At 45.8% G+C, this 17,382-nt stretch overlaps 1 protein-coding gene across 1 annotated transcript in view; it reads right to left on the bottom strand.

Annotated features, from left to right (window-relative positions):
* Positions 1-307: 307 nt before the first annotated feature.
* CNMD (chondromodulin) overlaps positions 308-17,382 on the bottom strand; it is a 35,114-nt gene continuing 18,039 nt past the window's right edge. Inside the window, exons 4-7 of the mRNA XM_005903832.3 lie at positions 16,761-16,874; positions 11,753-11,906; positions 5,852-6,018; positions 308-523 (exon numbers count right to left, since the gene is read on the bottom strand). Coding sequence (XP_005903894.2) covers positions 308-523; positions 5,852-6,018; positions 11,753-11,906; positions 16,761-16,874 — 651 coding nt within the window. The remainder of the gene's footprint in view (positions 524-5,851; positions 6,019-11,752; positions 11,907-16,760; positions 16,875-17,382) is intronic.

Below are 17,382 nucleotides of genomic sequence, written 5' to 3'. Positions count from 1 at the left end.
GGTTATTTCAAAATAGCTTGGTAAGGAAGGCTTAAAAGCAGACCTTCCTGGCAAAGAAAAGCAAAACAATAGCAAGTAATAAAAGGATTATTATGATATTTTAGACTTAAAACTACCCTCTCAGTACTTCTGCAATTCTGAATAAAGTTCTTACATAAAGCATTGAAAAGTATTCTGTTCAGTGTCTCGAATAACATTGCTCAGATGGAACAGAAAATCCGTCATGGTCCCTTTAGCTTCAGGATGCCCCAGGCTTTGGTTGTCTCTGGAGTTTGACTTCTTCACAGCGCCTGCTCCCTGAACGCTTTCACACCATGCCCAGGATGCGGGCCACCCACCAGCTACAAGGCATGATGACTCTGCAGGCGGAACGGCAGCCCTGGTAGTTATAGGGCCATGGGTGGTAGCCCCCCAGAGGCTCACAGATCTTCTGGCAGTGGGTGTAGCTCCTCCTGCATTCTATACAGCAGATTCCTTCATGATCCAGTCTGGGGTCGAATGTCATGCTTTCTCCTTCCTGCTGCTGTGAAATAAAAGAGAATTACTTGTGTTTCCTTCGTGAGGCGACATTTATAGCACGCACGTTATTTTAAAATAAGGTCTTAAATGTCTCAGTGGTACCAGCAATCACTGTTTTCCATAAGGCGCTTTCAATCTTTAAAACCTTATCATTCAGAAACCCTTCTAAACATGAAGGAACTTCCACCCTGCCTGATCGGTCACTTACAGGAAGATTCTTTTTTTTTTAATGGTAAAGTTTCTCCATTCCCAGGTGGTACTAGTGGTAAAGAACGCACCTGCTAATGCAGGAGACAAAAGAGACAGGGGTTCCATCCCTGAGTCAGGAAGACCTGGAGGAGGGCACGGCAACCCACTCCAGTCTTCTTGCCTGGAGAATCCCATGGACAGAGGAGCCTGGCGGACTGCAGTCTATGGGGGCACAAAGAGTCAGACGTGCCTGAAGCGACTTAGCACGCATGAAGTTTCCTTATGCCTTCAGTGAGCCATGGTTACCACTCAGTAGTGGCTCAACTTGTCTTAAGTAGGAAAATAGGAAGGAAGCCTGATTCAAAAGTAGCATTTCTGCCACTGCTGAGGCCCCCTGGCATCTTGTAATAATGGTTTCCAGGGCTCTGGGGAGCGTATGTGGGATTCACTGGTCCAGGCTAACAACAGATTGCTTTTTCACTCGCACTGGCTGAGAACGCTTACCAAGTTGTCTGGCTTCTGCCTTCGTGTCAATATAAGGGTCTGTAGCCCTCAGGAAAGGGCACCATTTACTGTGTAAAGATTGAAGACCGCAAACTTTACGTGCTAGTTTGTATGAGCCACGATGATAGTTAACTACCAACTTGTACTGAAGTTAAAGTCACCTTGTTACTCACTTGCTCAGTGGTGTCCAACTTCTGTGACCCCATGGACTGTATGTACCCCGCCTGGTTTCTCTGTCCATGGAATTCTCCAGGCAGGAATACTGGAGTGGGTTCCCATTTCCTTCTCCAGGGAATCGTCTCAATCCAGGGATTGAACTTACGTCTCCTGCATTAGCAGGCAGATTCTTTTACAACTGAGCCACTTGGGAAGTCCCAAGGTCAAAGACTCTGATGCTGGGAGGGGTTGGGGGCAGGAGGAGAGGGGGACGACAGAGGATGAGATGGCTGGATGGCATCACTGACTCGATGGACGTGAGTCTGAGTGAACTCCGGGAGTTGGCGATGGACAGGGAGGCCTGGCGTGCTGCAATTCATGGGGTCGCAAAGAGTCAGACACAACTGAGCAACTGAACTGAACTGAAGGTCACCTACAGAACTCTATTTTCACTGCTGGAAAGATCACAGAACTGGAAGAAATTTGGCACCTGCCAAATTGTGTGTCTGGGTTTCCTTTTCATGAATTTCTAGGGGTATAGATTCTATATTTTCTTTATTATGGCATTGCATTACAGTGGGGGGAAAAAGTCTTTATCAGTAGTGTAAATACTTTATTCAATTTAAAGCTCTTTCCTGGAGGAACAACTTGGCGGAGACGCAGCACCAACATAGGTTAGACTTCAATGAGCCAAGTGAACTTAAGCAACCCTATCACCTTTTCTGGTATACTTTTTTTATTCAACTATTTTAGGGGTGGGGGGCATTCAACTGTAAGAAATTTCAGACCTAACTGAAAAAAATGGAGAAAATTGTGTACTTGAACATCATTTAGATTTGACAGTTGCTAACCTTTTGTCATGGAGAAGGCAATGGCAACCCACTCCAGTACTCTTGCCTGGAGAATCCCATGGATGGAGGAGCCTGGTGGGCTGCAGTCTATGGGGTCGCTAAGAGTCGGACATGACTGAGCGACTTCACTTTCACTTTTCACTTTGATGCATTGGAGAAGGAAATGGCAACCCACTCCAGTGTTCTTGCCTGGAGAATCCCAGGGACGGGGGAGCCTGGTGGGCTGCTGTCTCGGGTCACACAGAGTCGGATACGACTGAAGCGACTTAGCAGCAGCAGCAACCTTTTGTCAAATTTGATTTTTTTTAAGTATTTAAAATTCTAAAGTCAATTTAAAGAGACTTGAGAGCATTGTGACATTTCACCCAAAAATACGTTAGAATGTTTCTCCAAAATAAGATATTTTCCTGCACCACACTGCCACTAGGACACCTCACAAAACTAACAATTCCTCAACACCATCCAATAAACTTATGTTCACATTTTGTCATCCAAGTATTTGTCTTACTCTCTAACACCAGGTTTTTTTTTTTTTTTTTTTTAATTCTTCAGACTTTCCATTTCCTCCTCCCGCTTTATATCTTGAAAAAGTTTCATCTGGGACAGCAAAATAAAAAACTCCGATTTGAGGGGCTTCTCGGGTGGCTCAGTGGTAAAGAATCCACCTACCAATGCAGGAGACACAGGAGATGCAGGTTCAATCCCTGGGTTGGGAAGATCTCCTGAAGAAGGACACAGCAACCCACTCCGGTATTCTTGCCTAAAAAATCCCATGGACAGAGGAGCCTGGTGGGCTCCAGTCCATGGGGTTGCAGAGTCGGACGCGACTGAGCACGCGCGCACGCACAGGGCAGGAGGAGCCAACAAGCCTGTGGCTGAGGCATCTCCTCACCTGAGGGGCCAACAAAAGTTTGTTACGATTAAAAAGTTGGCAGAAATCTCTAGTTATTGAGATATTTCTGAGATACTTCCTTAAAGGGATAAGGGAAGGATGGAAGTCGTAGGGAAGATGTTCCTGCTTACAAGCTCAACACTTAAGAAAGGAAGAAACTGCTGTGTGGAAGTTTTTCAGGAACACAGGTCCCTGAAGTCCGGAAGCAGGGCGCAGTCACATCCTACCCACCTCCTGTAAAGGGGCTGAAGTCCCCCCTAGACCCTGGTGCAGGGAGGCCAGCTGCCTGGAGAATAACTTCTGTCTCCACATTTTATTCCTTTATTGTTCTTTGAGCTTTAGCGAATGAAGTACCATGGCGTCCTGAATTTTCTAGTAAGCCTTGGGTTACTTCAAAATACTTTTTCTCTACGTCTTTTTAAAATATAAATATTAGTCTAAAATGACAAACTAGAAGATATCTTGCAACACATGAAACAATAAAGGACTGAGGAGGCTATACAGGAAAGAAAATGCGCAAATGACTTCTCCGTGTATGAAAAGATGCTCAGCCTTACAGAGAATTAAAGACTGGCCAAGACAGGAGATGCAGTTTTACACCCAAGACTGTTTACAAAGTTTGATAATAAATGAGGCCTTGCATTACCATTTGAAGACTTGTAGCTGCTATAATTCCCTGGAAGGCAATTTAGTGTCCTCCATTAAAATGTAAAATTCTCGTCTACTGTGACCCAGTAAACCCACATGCGTCAGTACTTACGCTAAAAAGTGAGAAAGTGTTAGTCACTCAGTCGTGCCTGACTCTGTGACTCCATGCACCGTAGCCTGCCCGGCCTCTCTGTCCGTGGGCTTCCCCAGGCAAGAATTCTGGAGTGGGTAGCCTTTCCCTCCTCCGGGGGATCTTCCCAATCCAGGGATCGAACCCTGGTCTCCTGCATTGCAGGCAGATTCTTTACTGCCTGAATGTGAGATACCCAGGAAAAATGAGTAACTCCCGGGCAGCTTAAAATTCAGGATTAAATATCTGAATAGGAAAGGGGGGGATGTAGATCTCTTCTGGCGGGGTCAGTGACTTTAGGAGAGACGAGTGGACCCTTAGAAGAACACATTGGAGGTATGATAGTTTGTGATGAAATTAGTCTTGAGTGTGGTGCTGACTTCACTCTCCTCCTGTGATGAGTCCATCTTCCCTGGTTAATGAAACTCCCCGGCAGGGGATTTATGACAATACAATTCCTTCTGGAGGATTTGTCTTAGGCAGATAAGGGGAGTTCAGAGAAAGCCCCTCTCTGCACTTGAGTTTTTTAAATGCCTACAGCCCAGAGCCACCAGGAAGGGCTTTTCTGGTGGCTCAGCTGGTAAAGAATCTGCCTGCAATTCAGGAGACCTGGGTTTGATGTCTGGGTTAGGAAGATCCCCTGGAGGAGGGCATGGCAACCCACTCCAGTATTCTTGCCTGGAGAATCCCATGGACAAATGAGCCTAGTGGGCTACAGTCCATGGAGTCGAAAAGACTCAGACGCGACTGAGCGACTAAGCACAGCACACCACCACGGAAAGATATATTCCCTTCATGTACAAGAAGTATGGATAAGACTGATAGCTAACATGGAGCAAGGTAGTACTTACTACGTGCCAAGCACTGTGCTAACAGCTTCATCTGCATTACCTCACATCTTCTTTCTCATACCCTATGCAGGAGGTACCAGGTATATCTTATTAATGGTATTGGAGGAATATTTACATGCCCACCAAAGCAGAACTGTCTCAATTTCTATACATTTATCCACACAATAGAATACAAGGTCACCATTAAAATGAATGAGGTGGATCCATGTAAGAGATAGAGTAGAATTCCTAAAATACTGTATTGTAACTGGAGAGACAGCAAAGTAAGGAAGTTATGTATGTTCTTTTGTGTTAAAAATTGTGTATGTGTACACTTATGCAGAGGAAGTGGGCAAACAGCCATTGTTAATAGACTGCTCAGAGGAGGGTGTCTGTGGTAGAAGGTAAATTCGCTTTTCATTGTATACATTTAAAAAAAAGCACGTATTTTTTTCTAACTAGTTAAAGTACTAGTTTATTATTTAACTAGTTAAAACACTAGTTACACATAAGTACTTATTTTTCTGATTTCACTCCCTACAAAGTATAGTATTGATAAACTACACTTTGTTGAAGATTTGAGAAGATTTTAGCATGTTGGTGTCATCCTTGCAAACACCAGTTCTCAAGGTTTTCATCTGAAGTGTTCGATCCCCTATGTGAGTCTGTCTCCCGAAAGGACTGAGTGCCCCCGTGGGCAGGAGTTACTCCTGTGTGCCCAGGGCCTGGAGAATAGCAGGTTCTCTGCAAAAGTCTGACGACTGAATGAATATCGTGGACACGGGGAAAGAGAGTGCTTTCAATCTGTACTGCCTGCAGGGCATATGCTTGGAAATATTTTTAAATAATCGAATTCCTGATGTGAATAGGTCTTCGTGAATTTGCCTGTGACTCAAACGAGCAGAAAACAACCTTGAATAAGGAGTACAACCCGTCAGGATTTTACACTACAGAAGTGATTGTTACCCTCACTTATAAACTCTGCAATAAGCAAATGAAGATGTATTTGAAATAATGGAATAAAAGTCTCCGTTGACTACTAAGTGCCTTGAGCTCTCAAGCGGCGCCATGGCAGCTTCGGTGCTGGGTTTCACGCGCCCCGGCGAGCTGTGGGGCAGACGCCAGCACTCACGTGGTAAGGGTTGTCTGGGTTGAAGGGCTCTGCGTCCTCTTGGACGCTGGGTCTGGTTCCGTTGTTTGGTCTTCCAGGGGCTGGGGTGCCCTGTGGGCCGCTGCGTAGTCTTGTGGTCGTTGTGGTCACGATTTTTCTTACCAGTTCTCTCCTTTCTCTCTGGATTTCTACAACAATACGAAAACAACAACAGTAAAACTGCTGTGAGTTATTCCCTTTTTTTTGTTAAGGAAATTCTGTGTTTATAGGGTGAAAAACATAAGAAAAAGATATAAAAACAAACACATGAGTAGATCCTATCCTATTTAAATATACACATTTTCTTAAGACTAAAGCATGTTTCAGGCTTGGGTTTAACATCAGGTAACCAGACTTTGGTTTATAATGCTGAGGCAGATGGTGTAAGACAACTGACAAAATCTTGCAATTCCCTTCCTCAGCCTGCCTGTACCTGTTGGTCAGTGGCTCAGTCATGTCCTACTCTTTGTGACCCCATGGACTATGGGCCCCCAGGCGCCTCTGTCCCTGGGATTCTCTGGGGAAGAATACTAGTCGATTGCCATTTCCTTCTCCAGGAGATCTTCTTGGACCAGGGAATTGAACCCAAGTCTCCTGCATTGGCAGGCGGATTCTTTACCACTGAACCACCGGGGAATCCCCTGCTTCTCCTTAGGGGCTAAGAAAGTAAAGTAGCACTTTCCCCCCCTAGTGAAAGTGAAGTCGCTCAGTCGTGTCTGACTCTTTGCAACCCCGTGGACTGTAGCCTACCAGGCGTCTCCGTCCATGGGATTCTCCAGGCAAGAATACTGGAGTGGGTTACCATTTCCTTCTCCAGGGGATCTTCCTGACCCAGGGATCAAACCCAGGTCTCCTGGATTGGAGGCAGACACTTTAACCTCTGAGCCACCAGGGAAGCCTTTCCCCTCTAGCCTCCCTTGCAATTAGGAGTGGCCAGATGAGACCTACGCAAAATATGCTACTGCAGTTTCCAGGAAAGTTTCTGTTTTCTTGCTGAAAGGGACGGACACAGCTTCCTCCATCTGGTTTGCTTTCCTTGAATGTAGACGTGATATCTGGGTCACGTAGCAGGCAGTAAGCTAGAAAGAGAGTTGATGGCAGTGCCAAAAACCTACCTTCCTACCTCCACAGTTCTAGCTGTACGAAAAAAGTCAACCTGTATGTATGTGTTGAAGTCACTGTTGGTTAGCTGTTCTGTTACTTGCAGCCCTATGCATTCCTCCTGGATTTACAATATACGTATAAAGCATTACAGTCTTTTCAGGAGATTTATTATTATCTTGGTTGATTCTTTTTTGAAAAAAGTTTTTATTTTTGGCTGTGCTAGGTCTTCATGGCTGCTCTTGGGCTTTCTCTAGTTGCAGCAAGTGGGGGCTACTCTTCATTATAGCGGCTTCTCTTGTTGCACCTCACGGGCTCAGTGGTTGCCCACAGCGTGTGGGATCGTCCCAGACCAGGGACTGAACTCGTGTCCCCTGTATTGGCAGGCGAATTCTTAACCACTGGACCACCAGGGAAGTCCTTGGTTGATTCTTTTACAAATTCTGGGAGAGAATAAGCAAATACTTTTATACACAAAGGCATCTGATTAGCAGATGCAATTGCTAGGCTTGAAAAGACCAAGTAACTCAGCTAAGATCACAGAACAGGTGGCAGAGATGAGTGTCTCTGGCTTCCAGCTCAGTGCCTTTGCTCTCCACTCTGCCTCGTGGGTCCCATGGCCACTGAGTAACAAGAATGGAGAGAGGACCACAGGGGTGGCTTTGGTGTCTCTCTGAGCCTCAGTTTCTTATACTCTAAAATGGGGATAATATTAGTATCTAGCTCACAGGGTAGTGATAGAGGTCATGAAAATTTTGTCTCAGGGTTTTAGCATAGTGTTTGGCATGGAATAAGCCCTCGAATGTTAGGGGATGATGGTATGATGCCATGTTATCTGTGAGGGTGTGGTTGTGTGCCCAGCTGTGGATAGCTTCCATGGGTAGCCTCTTGGTTTCTTCGGCAGGGCTGGAGAGGCATTTTGGGAGACCTAGGTTCAAATCTCAGACTCCATTTCTTTTTCTTTTTCCTGATTTTTAAAAAATCAGTTGCACTTTTAATCAATGACCTCAGAAGAGCGATTCAATCTCTGACCGTAGTCTCTTCATTTATAAATGGGGAGTATGACTAGTTACCTGGACAGTTGTTAGAATACAGTGTGTGTTAAGTTGCTTCAGTTGTGTCCGACTCTTGCAACCCCATGGACTGTGGCCCACCAGGCCCCTCTGTCCACCGGTTCTCCAGGCAAGAATACTGGAGTGGGCTGCCATTCCCTTCTCCAGGGGATCTTCCCAACCCAGGAATCAAACCCACATTTTTTACATCTCCTGCCTTGGCAGGTGTGTTCTTTACCACTAGCACCACCTGGGAAGCCCGGGTAGTTGTTGGCAAAGATGAAATAAGGACAAAAGGGAAAGAGTGGCACACAGCCCACGGGCAGCAGACCTTGGCTCCCGCCGCTTCCCTCTGACCTGGTCCGGTCACTCCCAGGGCTCTGACGGTTCAGTTCCGTGACGCTGACGACCTGCCAGCATCCAGCTCCGAGGGCAGGGGCTGCCGGACCCGGCGCTGGGAGGCTGTATTAGAATTAGGTGGCGGGGATCCCGGCATCCTTGGAAAGGGTTTTATTTTGTTGTCTTTATTGTAAAATACACTGCATTTATGAGAGACTGGAAAGAAAATCTCTCACTTTTAATGTCTATGCTATTCCGTCTTGTGACTACGCCGACCAACATTTAATTTAATTCTTTTCAAATCTGGGGGCATTTAGGTGATTTCTGCTTTTCTGCTGTTGTGTATAATGTGTGTAATTCTTGGATGGATGGGGTGATGATTGAATACCTACGATGTGTGATTAATTCTTAATGATACATTACTGAATATTTCAGAAGGGATCACGCTGTTAGACTGTGAGGGAACAAGTCACAGCTCTTTCTCAGAGGGTGAAGGTTCTCATTTTATCAATCATCCTGCAGCGCCAATAGCATCGTCCTCCCAACTCTGCCCCCAGACACCCTGTCCCGCTCTGTCCTTTTTCCATAGCACCTGTGTGGGTTAAGTCACTTCAGTCGTGTCCAACACTTTGTGACCCCACGGACTGTAGCCCACCAGGCCCCTCTGTCCACAGGATTCTCCAGGCAAGAACACTGGAGTGGGTTGCCATTTCCTCCAGGGGATCTTCCTGATCCAGGGATTGAACACACATCTCTCTCATCTCCTGCATTGGCAGGCAGGCTCTTTACCACTAATGCCACCTGAGAAGCCCCCTGTAGCACCGTGGAGTATACCAAACAATTTTCTTATTTCGGTGTATATGCAGTGTTTCCCCTAGCTACAATGCAAAATTCCTGGGGGGCATGGGTTCATCAGTGCATTCCAGGTGCGTAGAACAAGTAAATGGCACATAATAGATGTTGAATGAATGAATGAAGTCTCTGGGTAAGAGGCATGTCCTCAAACAGAAAGTGATTAGAGAGAGCTCTACATGGTGGCAGAGCTGGAAACTTTGTCCTTTTTTTTTTTTTAAAAAAAAAAAAAGACTTTTTATATGGGCCATTTTTACACTCTTTTTTACACTCTTTACACATTTTTACACTTTACATTTTACATTTATTGAATTTGTTTTACATTTTACATTTATTGAATTTGTAAAAATGGGCCATTTTTACACTCTTTACACATTTTTACATTTTACATTTATTGAATTTGTTACAATATTGCTTCTGTTTTATGTTTTGGTTTTTGGCCAAAAGGCATGTGGGATCTTAGTTCCCCAACCAGCGGTTGAACCTGCACCCCCTGCATTGGAAGGCAAGTCTTAACCACTGGACCACCAGGGAAGCTCCGAGACTTTTGTCCTTGATTGGAAAATGTGACAAGGTATTGGAGAAGGAGTTCCTGGGTGATGGGAGGCCCATTCCATGTGAAGACAGGTGAGGAATAAAAAGCCAGAAGTTGTAAGTGGCCAGAGAATGAAGGTGTGAGCACTCACTGGAGCAGGACCCAGGACATGCTGTGCTAAGCTGCTTCCATCGTGTCTGACTCTGTGCGAGCCTATGGACTGCAGCCCACCAGGCTCCCCTGTCCTTGGGGTTCTGTCCGGGGCTAGACCCAGGACAGCAAAAGCAATGGTCCGTTTGGCAGCCCTCCTTCCCAGTGCCCTAGGGTGCGGCAGACACTGCGCAGAGGATTCTCTCTCACTGAGCCTGCACGTGGCCTCAGAATTCTGAACCTGCTCTTCCAGACAGCTGCTGCCAGTGGCTTACAAACTGCATCCTATTTGCTTTGCCTGGACTAAAATGTAACCACTTTATCCAGGCTTTGGAACTGAATAGGACTTGTGAACTGGAGGAATGAGTTAGCCATGGCAGAATGAGAAGCCGGGACTTTTTGGCCTGGTGTGTGTTTTTCAATTGTGGTAAAATATATATAAAACTCACCATCCTAACCATTTTAAAGTATACAGTCAGGCATTAAGTACATTCACACTGCTCCGCAACCATCATCACCATCTATGTCCCAAACTTTTTTTATCTTGCAAAACTGAAGGCTGCACGCATGAAACAGTCATTGTCTGTCCCTGTCTCCTAGGTCTGGTGGTTCTAATCTCCGAATTCTCTGTATTTCCATGCTGTTCTCTCTCGGTGTTCAGTGTAACTTTCTGAGAATGTAGCCCACTAAGCTGTGCTAAGAAGGGGGGGCCTTTTCCCCACCAATAAACTGGAGCTGCAAAGTTGGCCTTTGGGAGGTCAGTGGGGTGATTGTGGTGGGAATCAAGACAGTAGATATTCCTGGTGGCTCAGTCGGTAAAGAATCTGCCTGCAATGCAGGAGACCTGGGTTGGGAAGATCCCCTGGAGGAGGACAGGGCAACCCACTCCAGTCTTCTTGCCTGGAGAATGCTATGGACAGAGGAGCCTGGTGGGCTGCAGTTTCTGGGGTCACAGAGGGCCCGTCACAATTGAGAGACTAAACAACGACAAGCGTTGGGGACAGACGGAACCCCGGGAAGGAGCCTGGCTGCAGGGCTCACCTGCCCTGGAAACGGCCCCAGGTACTCCGACCTGCTCTGAAGCCAGGAGCCCTTCCTTTATTTTTCTTGGACTTGGAAGTGGGTGTACGAGCCTTGAACTTGAGGAATCTCAGCCTGTGTCCACAGCTGCTTGTGGCTATCCCATGATGCAAGGTTTGAGCATAATTAAGATCTGGCAGGGGCTTCCCTGGTGGTTAAGAAATCTACCTGCCAAGGCTGGGGACATGGGTTCGATCCCTGGTCCAGGAAGATCCCACAGGCCACGGGGCAACTAAACCCACGTGCCGCAACTTGGGAAGCCTGTGTAGCTAGTCTGTGCTCCTCAACAAGAGAGGCCACTACAGTGAGAAGCCCGTGCACCGCCATGAAGAGTAGCCCTCGTTTAGCAATGACGACTCACCACAATCAAAAAATAATTAAATCTTTTACCAAAAAAAAAAAAAGATTTGGCGATAGGATAGATTCTTAGTCCCCTGATTCTCTGCTTTAGGGATAAAAAAATGTAAAATTGCAAAGTGCAATAATGGAGAGGCGGGCAGAGCAGAAACAGTGGGCGTGTCATAAATAAAGCCCGCAGGTAAGGCCGAGGGGTCCCGGGCCCACCTGCATCCTGTTGCCCGCTGCTCCGGCCCTGCCCTGTGACATTCACAGCCGCCCTGCCCTCCTCTTTGGTCTCTTGTACCGATTACTGAGACCTGCGCCGTGCACCTGGCTTACTTCCTTGTCACGTGCTCACGCCTGTGCAGGGGCTCACAGGAAGCCCATGCCGGCTGGGAGCGGTCCAAGCAGCTTCCAGAGAATTTAAAACGTTACCTTTTGGGTAGGTTGGTTTAAGCCAGAAAATAGGAAGGTCGCCGCAGAGTTCTAAAACTTTGGAACTCAAGAAGCTGTTGTCCTTCACGGGCTGATCTCCAGCCACCCAGATGAGAGAATTTTCTTCGTATTTAACTGGCATGATCTTGCCTTCCTGTAGATGAAAAGGAAATGCGTGGATCAAAGAGGGCGGAGGAACACGCTGTGTGTGAAGATTCGTGTGTTGGTAAAAGATTATTTTGCCCTATAAAAATGAGTTTAGGATTAGCAGATGCAAACTAGTATATACAGGATGGATAGACAACAAGGTCCCACTGTAGAGCCCAGGGAGTTATATTCTCTATCCGGTGATAAACCACAGTGGAAAAGAGTAGGAGAAAGAACAGATATATGTATAACTGAGCTGCTTTACTGTACAGCAGAAATTAACGCAACTTTGTAAATCAACTATACTTCAATAAAATTTAGAAGACAACTTCATGAGAATCCAAAGGCATGCACACACACACACACTCTGAAGTCCTCATCTCTTTGTAGCTCTTTTCACAACATTCCACACCCCTCATGCCATCCGGCCTTTGGATGATTCGAAGGTGTGAATCTGAGCGTCTTAAGTAGAAGTGAAAATTACTTGATGCCAACTTTGAGATTTCAGTTAATCTGATATTTTTGATCAAAGATGCTTTGGAGGAAAAGCGATTGAACGGACTGTAGAATCCAATAGAGGAGAGAGGCGTCCTTCGTGTGAAGTCAACGTCCTCTGGGCCTTGTTCTGCCGCTTCCAAACCACAATGGAAAAAGCCAGTGATTGGTTCTTTAATGTCTTCAGTTCAAAGTATTTAACATAAACCATTTCTGCATTTCCCAGCTATAACAAAACATATCTCAGATGTTCTTCGCATCAAGCGCACCAGCGAGATTTCAAAGCTAAACCCTGGATTTTCTTCTGCAGCGAGATGCTGAGAATGGTTTGATAACCCGGGAGACAAATTTATTGTGCCAGGTTGCGCCTTTCATGTATTTATTAGTTTGCAATAGGTTGGAGAAATTAAAATGTTTTCTTCTGACTTTTTAGCTAAAAGCAACACTTCATTTATGCTTTCTCCCTCAGGCTTCTGGCAGCATTAAAACAACTTAAAGTTATTGGAGTCAGCGAACATGCAGGTAATCCAGTTATTCACCTGAAATTAAATGGCTCCATCCAGGAAATGAATGCTCTTTGGGTATAGTAGCTTTTAAAAGTTATACAAAACTGATGAAAAATGCATGAGAGCTAGTGGTGCATAAATCTACCCCATCATAATCTGAAGTGCATGGGGACAGAGTAGGGTGATAGGGAGAATGCATATGCGTGAAACCTACAAGCTAGGAGCTTTAAATAAAAGGGCCTGCACATTCTTTCAGCTGCTACCCCATCTCCTTCCCTTCTCTTGCAACACAATCCTGCTTTTGTTTGTGGCCCCAGGAGAGACACCTGCTTTCTCAGACTCCCTGGCAGCTAAGGGTGCCCGTGTGACCAGTTCTAGACAATGCAATCCATGCTAAAGTGTGTGGAGGGAATGTGAAGCTGTCTGCTTTTCCTGAGTCCAGAGGAAGCATGGTTGGCACTGTTCAGCATCTTCCTGCCTTCCTTCCTTGACCGAGTGGTTGATGTTTAGAGCTGGAAGTAAAAGGCTGCAAAAATAAGAGATGCTGGCCATGGAGTCAATGCCTGGGGTCACCTACTTCCAAGGAGAAAAAAAAAAATCCTTATTTGTTAAAGTCACTCTAAGTGGCATGCTCAGCTGTGTGTGTGTGTTCAAGCTCAGTCGTGTCCAACTCTTTGCCACCCCATGGACCACAGACCACCAGGCTCCTCTGTCTTTTCCAGGCAAGAATACTGGAGTGGGTTGCCACGCCCTTCTCCAGGGGATCCTCCCGACTCAGGGATCCAACGCACATCTCCTGCGTTGCAGGCAGATTCTTTACCACTGCAACACCTAGGGAAGCTACTGGCAGCCAGCACATTCCTAATTCATACAAACATGTTGTCTGAATTTGGTTTTGTCCACCAGAGAATCCACCACGCCCCATAGAAACAACTAAAACACGAGAAACAGAATTCACCTCTGTGGCCTCAGTAAAGAATCAGAGGCAAAGATTTAAGTGCTAAGCCATTCACCAAGGTGAATTTTATCTGTATTCAGAAAAAATTATTTTAAATTATTATTTTTAAGAGAATGGAAACTTGAAGATACTGATACTCAAGAGCAAAAGCCTTTTAAAATTATAATCATATATATAATTTTAAATTTTCATTCATATAAATTTTTAAAAAATATTTATTTATTTGGTTGCACTGGGTCTTAGTTGGGGTATGTGGGATCTAGTTCCCTGCCCAGGGATCAAACCATAGCCCCTGTATTGGTAGTTTGGAGTCTTAGCTACTAGAACACCAGGCAAGCTTTAATATCAATTAGAAATTATAATCATATGATAACATATAATAATCCATTATCACCTACATTTTGGAAGACCTAAAGTTAACTGTGGTGTTGGAGAAGACTCTTGAGAGTCCCTTGGACTGCAAGGAGATCCAACCAGTCCATTCTGAAGGAAATCAGCCCTAGGTGTTCTTTGGAAGGAATGATGCTAAAGCTGAAACTCCAGTACTTTGGCTAAAGCTGAAACTCCAGTACTTTCATGCGAAGAGTTGACTCATTGGAAAAGACTCTGATGCTGGGAGGGATTGGGGGCAGGAGGAGAAGGAGACGACAGAGGATGAGATGGCTGGATGGCATCACCGACTCGATGGAGGTGAGTTTGAGTGAACTCCAGGAGTTGGTGATGGACAGGGAGGCCTGGCATGCTGCGATTCATGGGGTCGCAAAGAGTCGGACACGACTGAGCGACTGAACTGAACTGAACTGAATAGCAGTATAACTTCAATTATAAAAAGCATATCACACACATTGTACATGAAGAAAATTTACCAAAACACTAATATTAGTTATCCATGGATTTTGTAACTCTGGGTGACTTTCTACTCTCTCCTTTCATGCATTCCTGAATTTCTATAATGACAAAGTGTTGTTTTTAAAAATCAGAAAAAACAAACAAACAAACAAGGCCTTCTTTAAAAAAAAAAATCTGAAAATGTACTGCAAACTTTTTTTTACGCTGTACCCCGGACATGCAGGATCTTGGCTGCCCTGACCAGGAACTGAACCCACGGCCCTGCACTGGAAGTGTGGAGTCCTAACTAACGGACCACCAGGGAAGTCCCTGTCCTGCTGCAAACTTTCGATAAGATCTTGGTCGGTTAAGATCTGGTTGGGAAGTTGGCTCTTTACGTCTACTCATGAGGGAAGCGTTGAGGATTACAGTTCATTAAAGGTTTCATAACAGAAGCTGAGCGATAAGACCATTGAAAAGGTAATGCAATAAGAGATGTTCAAGGTCAGAACACAGGCGGTCTCGGTCTCATTTCTAGACTCTGTATGCGCGAGTCCATACTTGTGTTCCGAAGGGTGCAGTTCAGGGGCCACAAACGAGCTCGTGATCAGAGGAGAGTGATGGGAGGGATGAATGGCTGGGGAGGTTGGGAGTGGAGGAGACACTGAGGACATGCTGGCCAACCTGAAAAACTCACAGTGTGTTGAGACCCCTGGGCCTGCTCCTAGGAGAGCAAACAATCGAGCGGTTTCCAGGCACCTCTGCTTACTCTTAGTTTTCTTCATCTGCCTTTCGGGAGCTGATGCCTGGCTCACCTCCCTCTTGGGGATCCTGAGGGATCAGAGGTGAGCATAATAAAATTAAGACTCAAAGCAGCATCCGTTTAATCATTATCTAGCGCGTTCAGGGCCGTGGGGACAGAGTGCACACCCTAGTTTGCAGACGACAAGACTGAGGCTTAAAAACTTGACGCCACGTTCACAGCAAGTGTCAGAGCTGGGACTTGAACCCACATTTTCCAAAGTCCATTTTTCTTCCACCCTACCCTGCCACAACTCAAATGGAAGATGACAGTGAATGTGGCTACTTCGTAAGCCCTAAAGCACCAAATCAGTGTAAGGTATTACTGTTAAATATGTCTTTAGAATGCTGTGTGCAATTCTTAATGCAAGCTTTTATAAAACCAAGCTCAAAGGCAAGCTATTAATAATAAATGGGTGAAATATGTTTAAAGAACCTCACAAGCCTGATACATAGGAAAGGAATTCTATATATGTTAAATTAGCCTCATTGGGCTGAACTTGAACCAGTGGGAAGAAATTGTAGGGGGAGCCATTCAGCTCAGTGTTGGCAAAGCAATTAGAACTTCCTCCCAAGAAGTTGCCTGACACGCAGGGAAGGGGAGCCTGGTCAGTGCTTCCAGCAGAGGCTGAGTGATCAGCTCTGGGGATTTCAGGAGGACTTCTCCCCTGGCTAAGTCGCACTGGGGCTGGAGTGAGGCTTTAGGCTCCTGAGCCCCTTAATGATCCTAACACCTGAAGTCCTTTAAGTTGTCCGAATCACTGATCAGTTCCCTGCGTGCGTACTAAGTCACTTCAGTTGTGTCCGACCCTTTGTAACCCTACGGATTGCAACTCTGTGTGGCCCGCCAGGTTCCTCTGTCCATAGGATTCTCCAGGCAAGAACACTGGAGTGGGTTGCCATTTCCTTCTTCAGGGGATCTTCTCCACCCAGGGGCTGAACCCGAGTCTCCTACATCTCCTGCATCAGCAGGTGGGTTCTTTACCACTAGTGCCACCTGGGAAGTCCCTAGCATCAGCAAATAAAGGCCATGTGATGACTGTTACCCTTTATGTACTTTAAAATCTGGTTTTCCAGAACCTTCAATTACACGACATCAGGTAAGAACGATTACCTGGAACCAACAAGTAGGACCAAAGTAATTAAGTTCTTTGTCAGGGAGGAAAGAGAGCGTATGTTCTGGTCACAGACCTGTCCAGGAACTAGAGACAGGAGGGGTGTGCCTTCTGTGTGTGCCCAACATTCCTGCTGTGTGGAGCCCGCTGGTACCCACCAGTTCAGAGGAGATGCTCTGCTTGGTCATGGTGCCCACCTCTGGGATGCGAGCCTTCACCTGCGCTTTGATGTAGCACTTCTCCCCTCCAGCAAAACGGATTCCTGTGATGCCCTAGGAAACAAAAGTTTATCCATCCTCTATTCATCCATTCATTTATTCAGTGTATTGAGTGTCTACTGCGAGCTACGTATTATTCCAGGTGCCAGGTACAGGGATGAACAAAACAGATGGCATCTCTGCCCTCATAGAGCTTACCTTTCAGTGTTATTTACCAAAAATAAAAAATAAAGTCAGGTGGCATTAAGTGCTATGGAGAAAAATAAAGCAGAGTGTGGAAATAGGAGTGACAGGAGATGGTGCTTTATTTTTTATTTTTGGCCATGCTGTGAGGCATGTAGGATCTTAGTTCCCCAACCAGGGATCGGACCTATGCCCCCCCTGCAGCAGAAGCATGGAGTCTTAACCACCGGACTGCCAGGAACGTCCTAGGAATGGTCCTTTAGACAGTGAGTCGGGGAGGCTTCTGTCAAGGTCTGACTTTGCGCTGAGAGACAGTGCGTTCATTGCTCCACCCATCCCACACGCTCAGATGAAATGCCATCTTCTCCCTACAGGTTTC

The sequence above is a fragment of the Bos mutus genome, chromosome 12, assembly GCF_027580195.1.
Source record: "Bos mutus isolate GX-2022 chromosome 12, NWIPB_WYAK_1.1, whole genome shotgun sequence".
Lineage (NCBI taxonomy): Eukaryota > Metazoa > Chordata > Mammalia > Artiodactyla > Bovidae > Bos > Bos mutus.
This window is presented reverse-complemented; position numbering and strand designations above follow the sequence as displayed.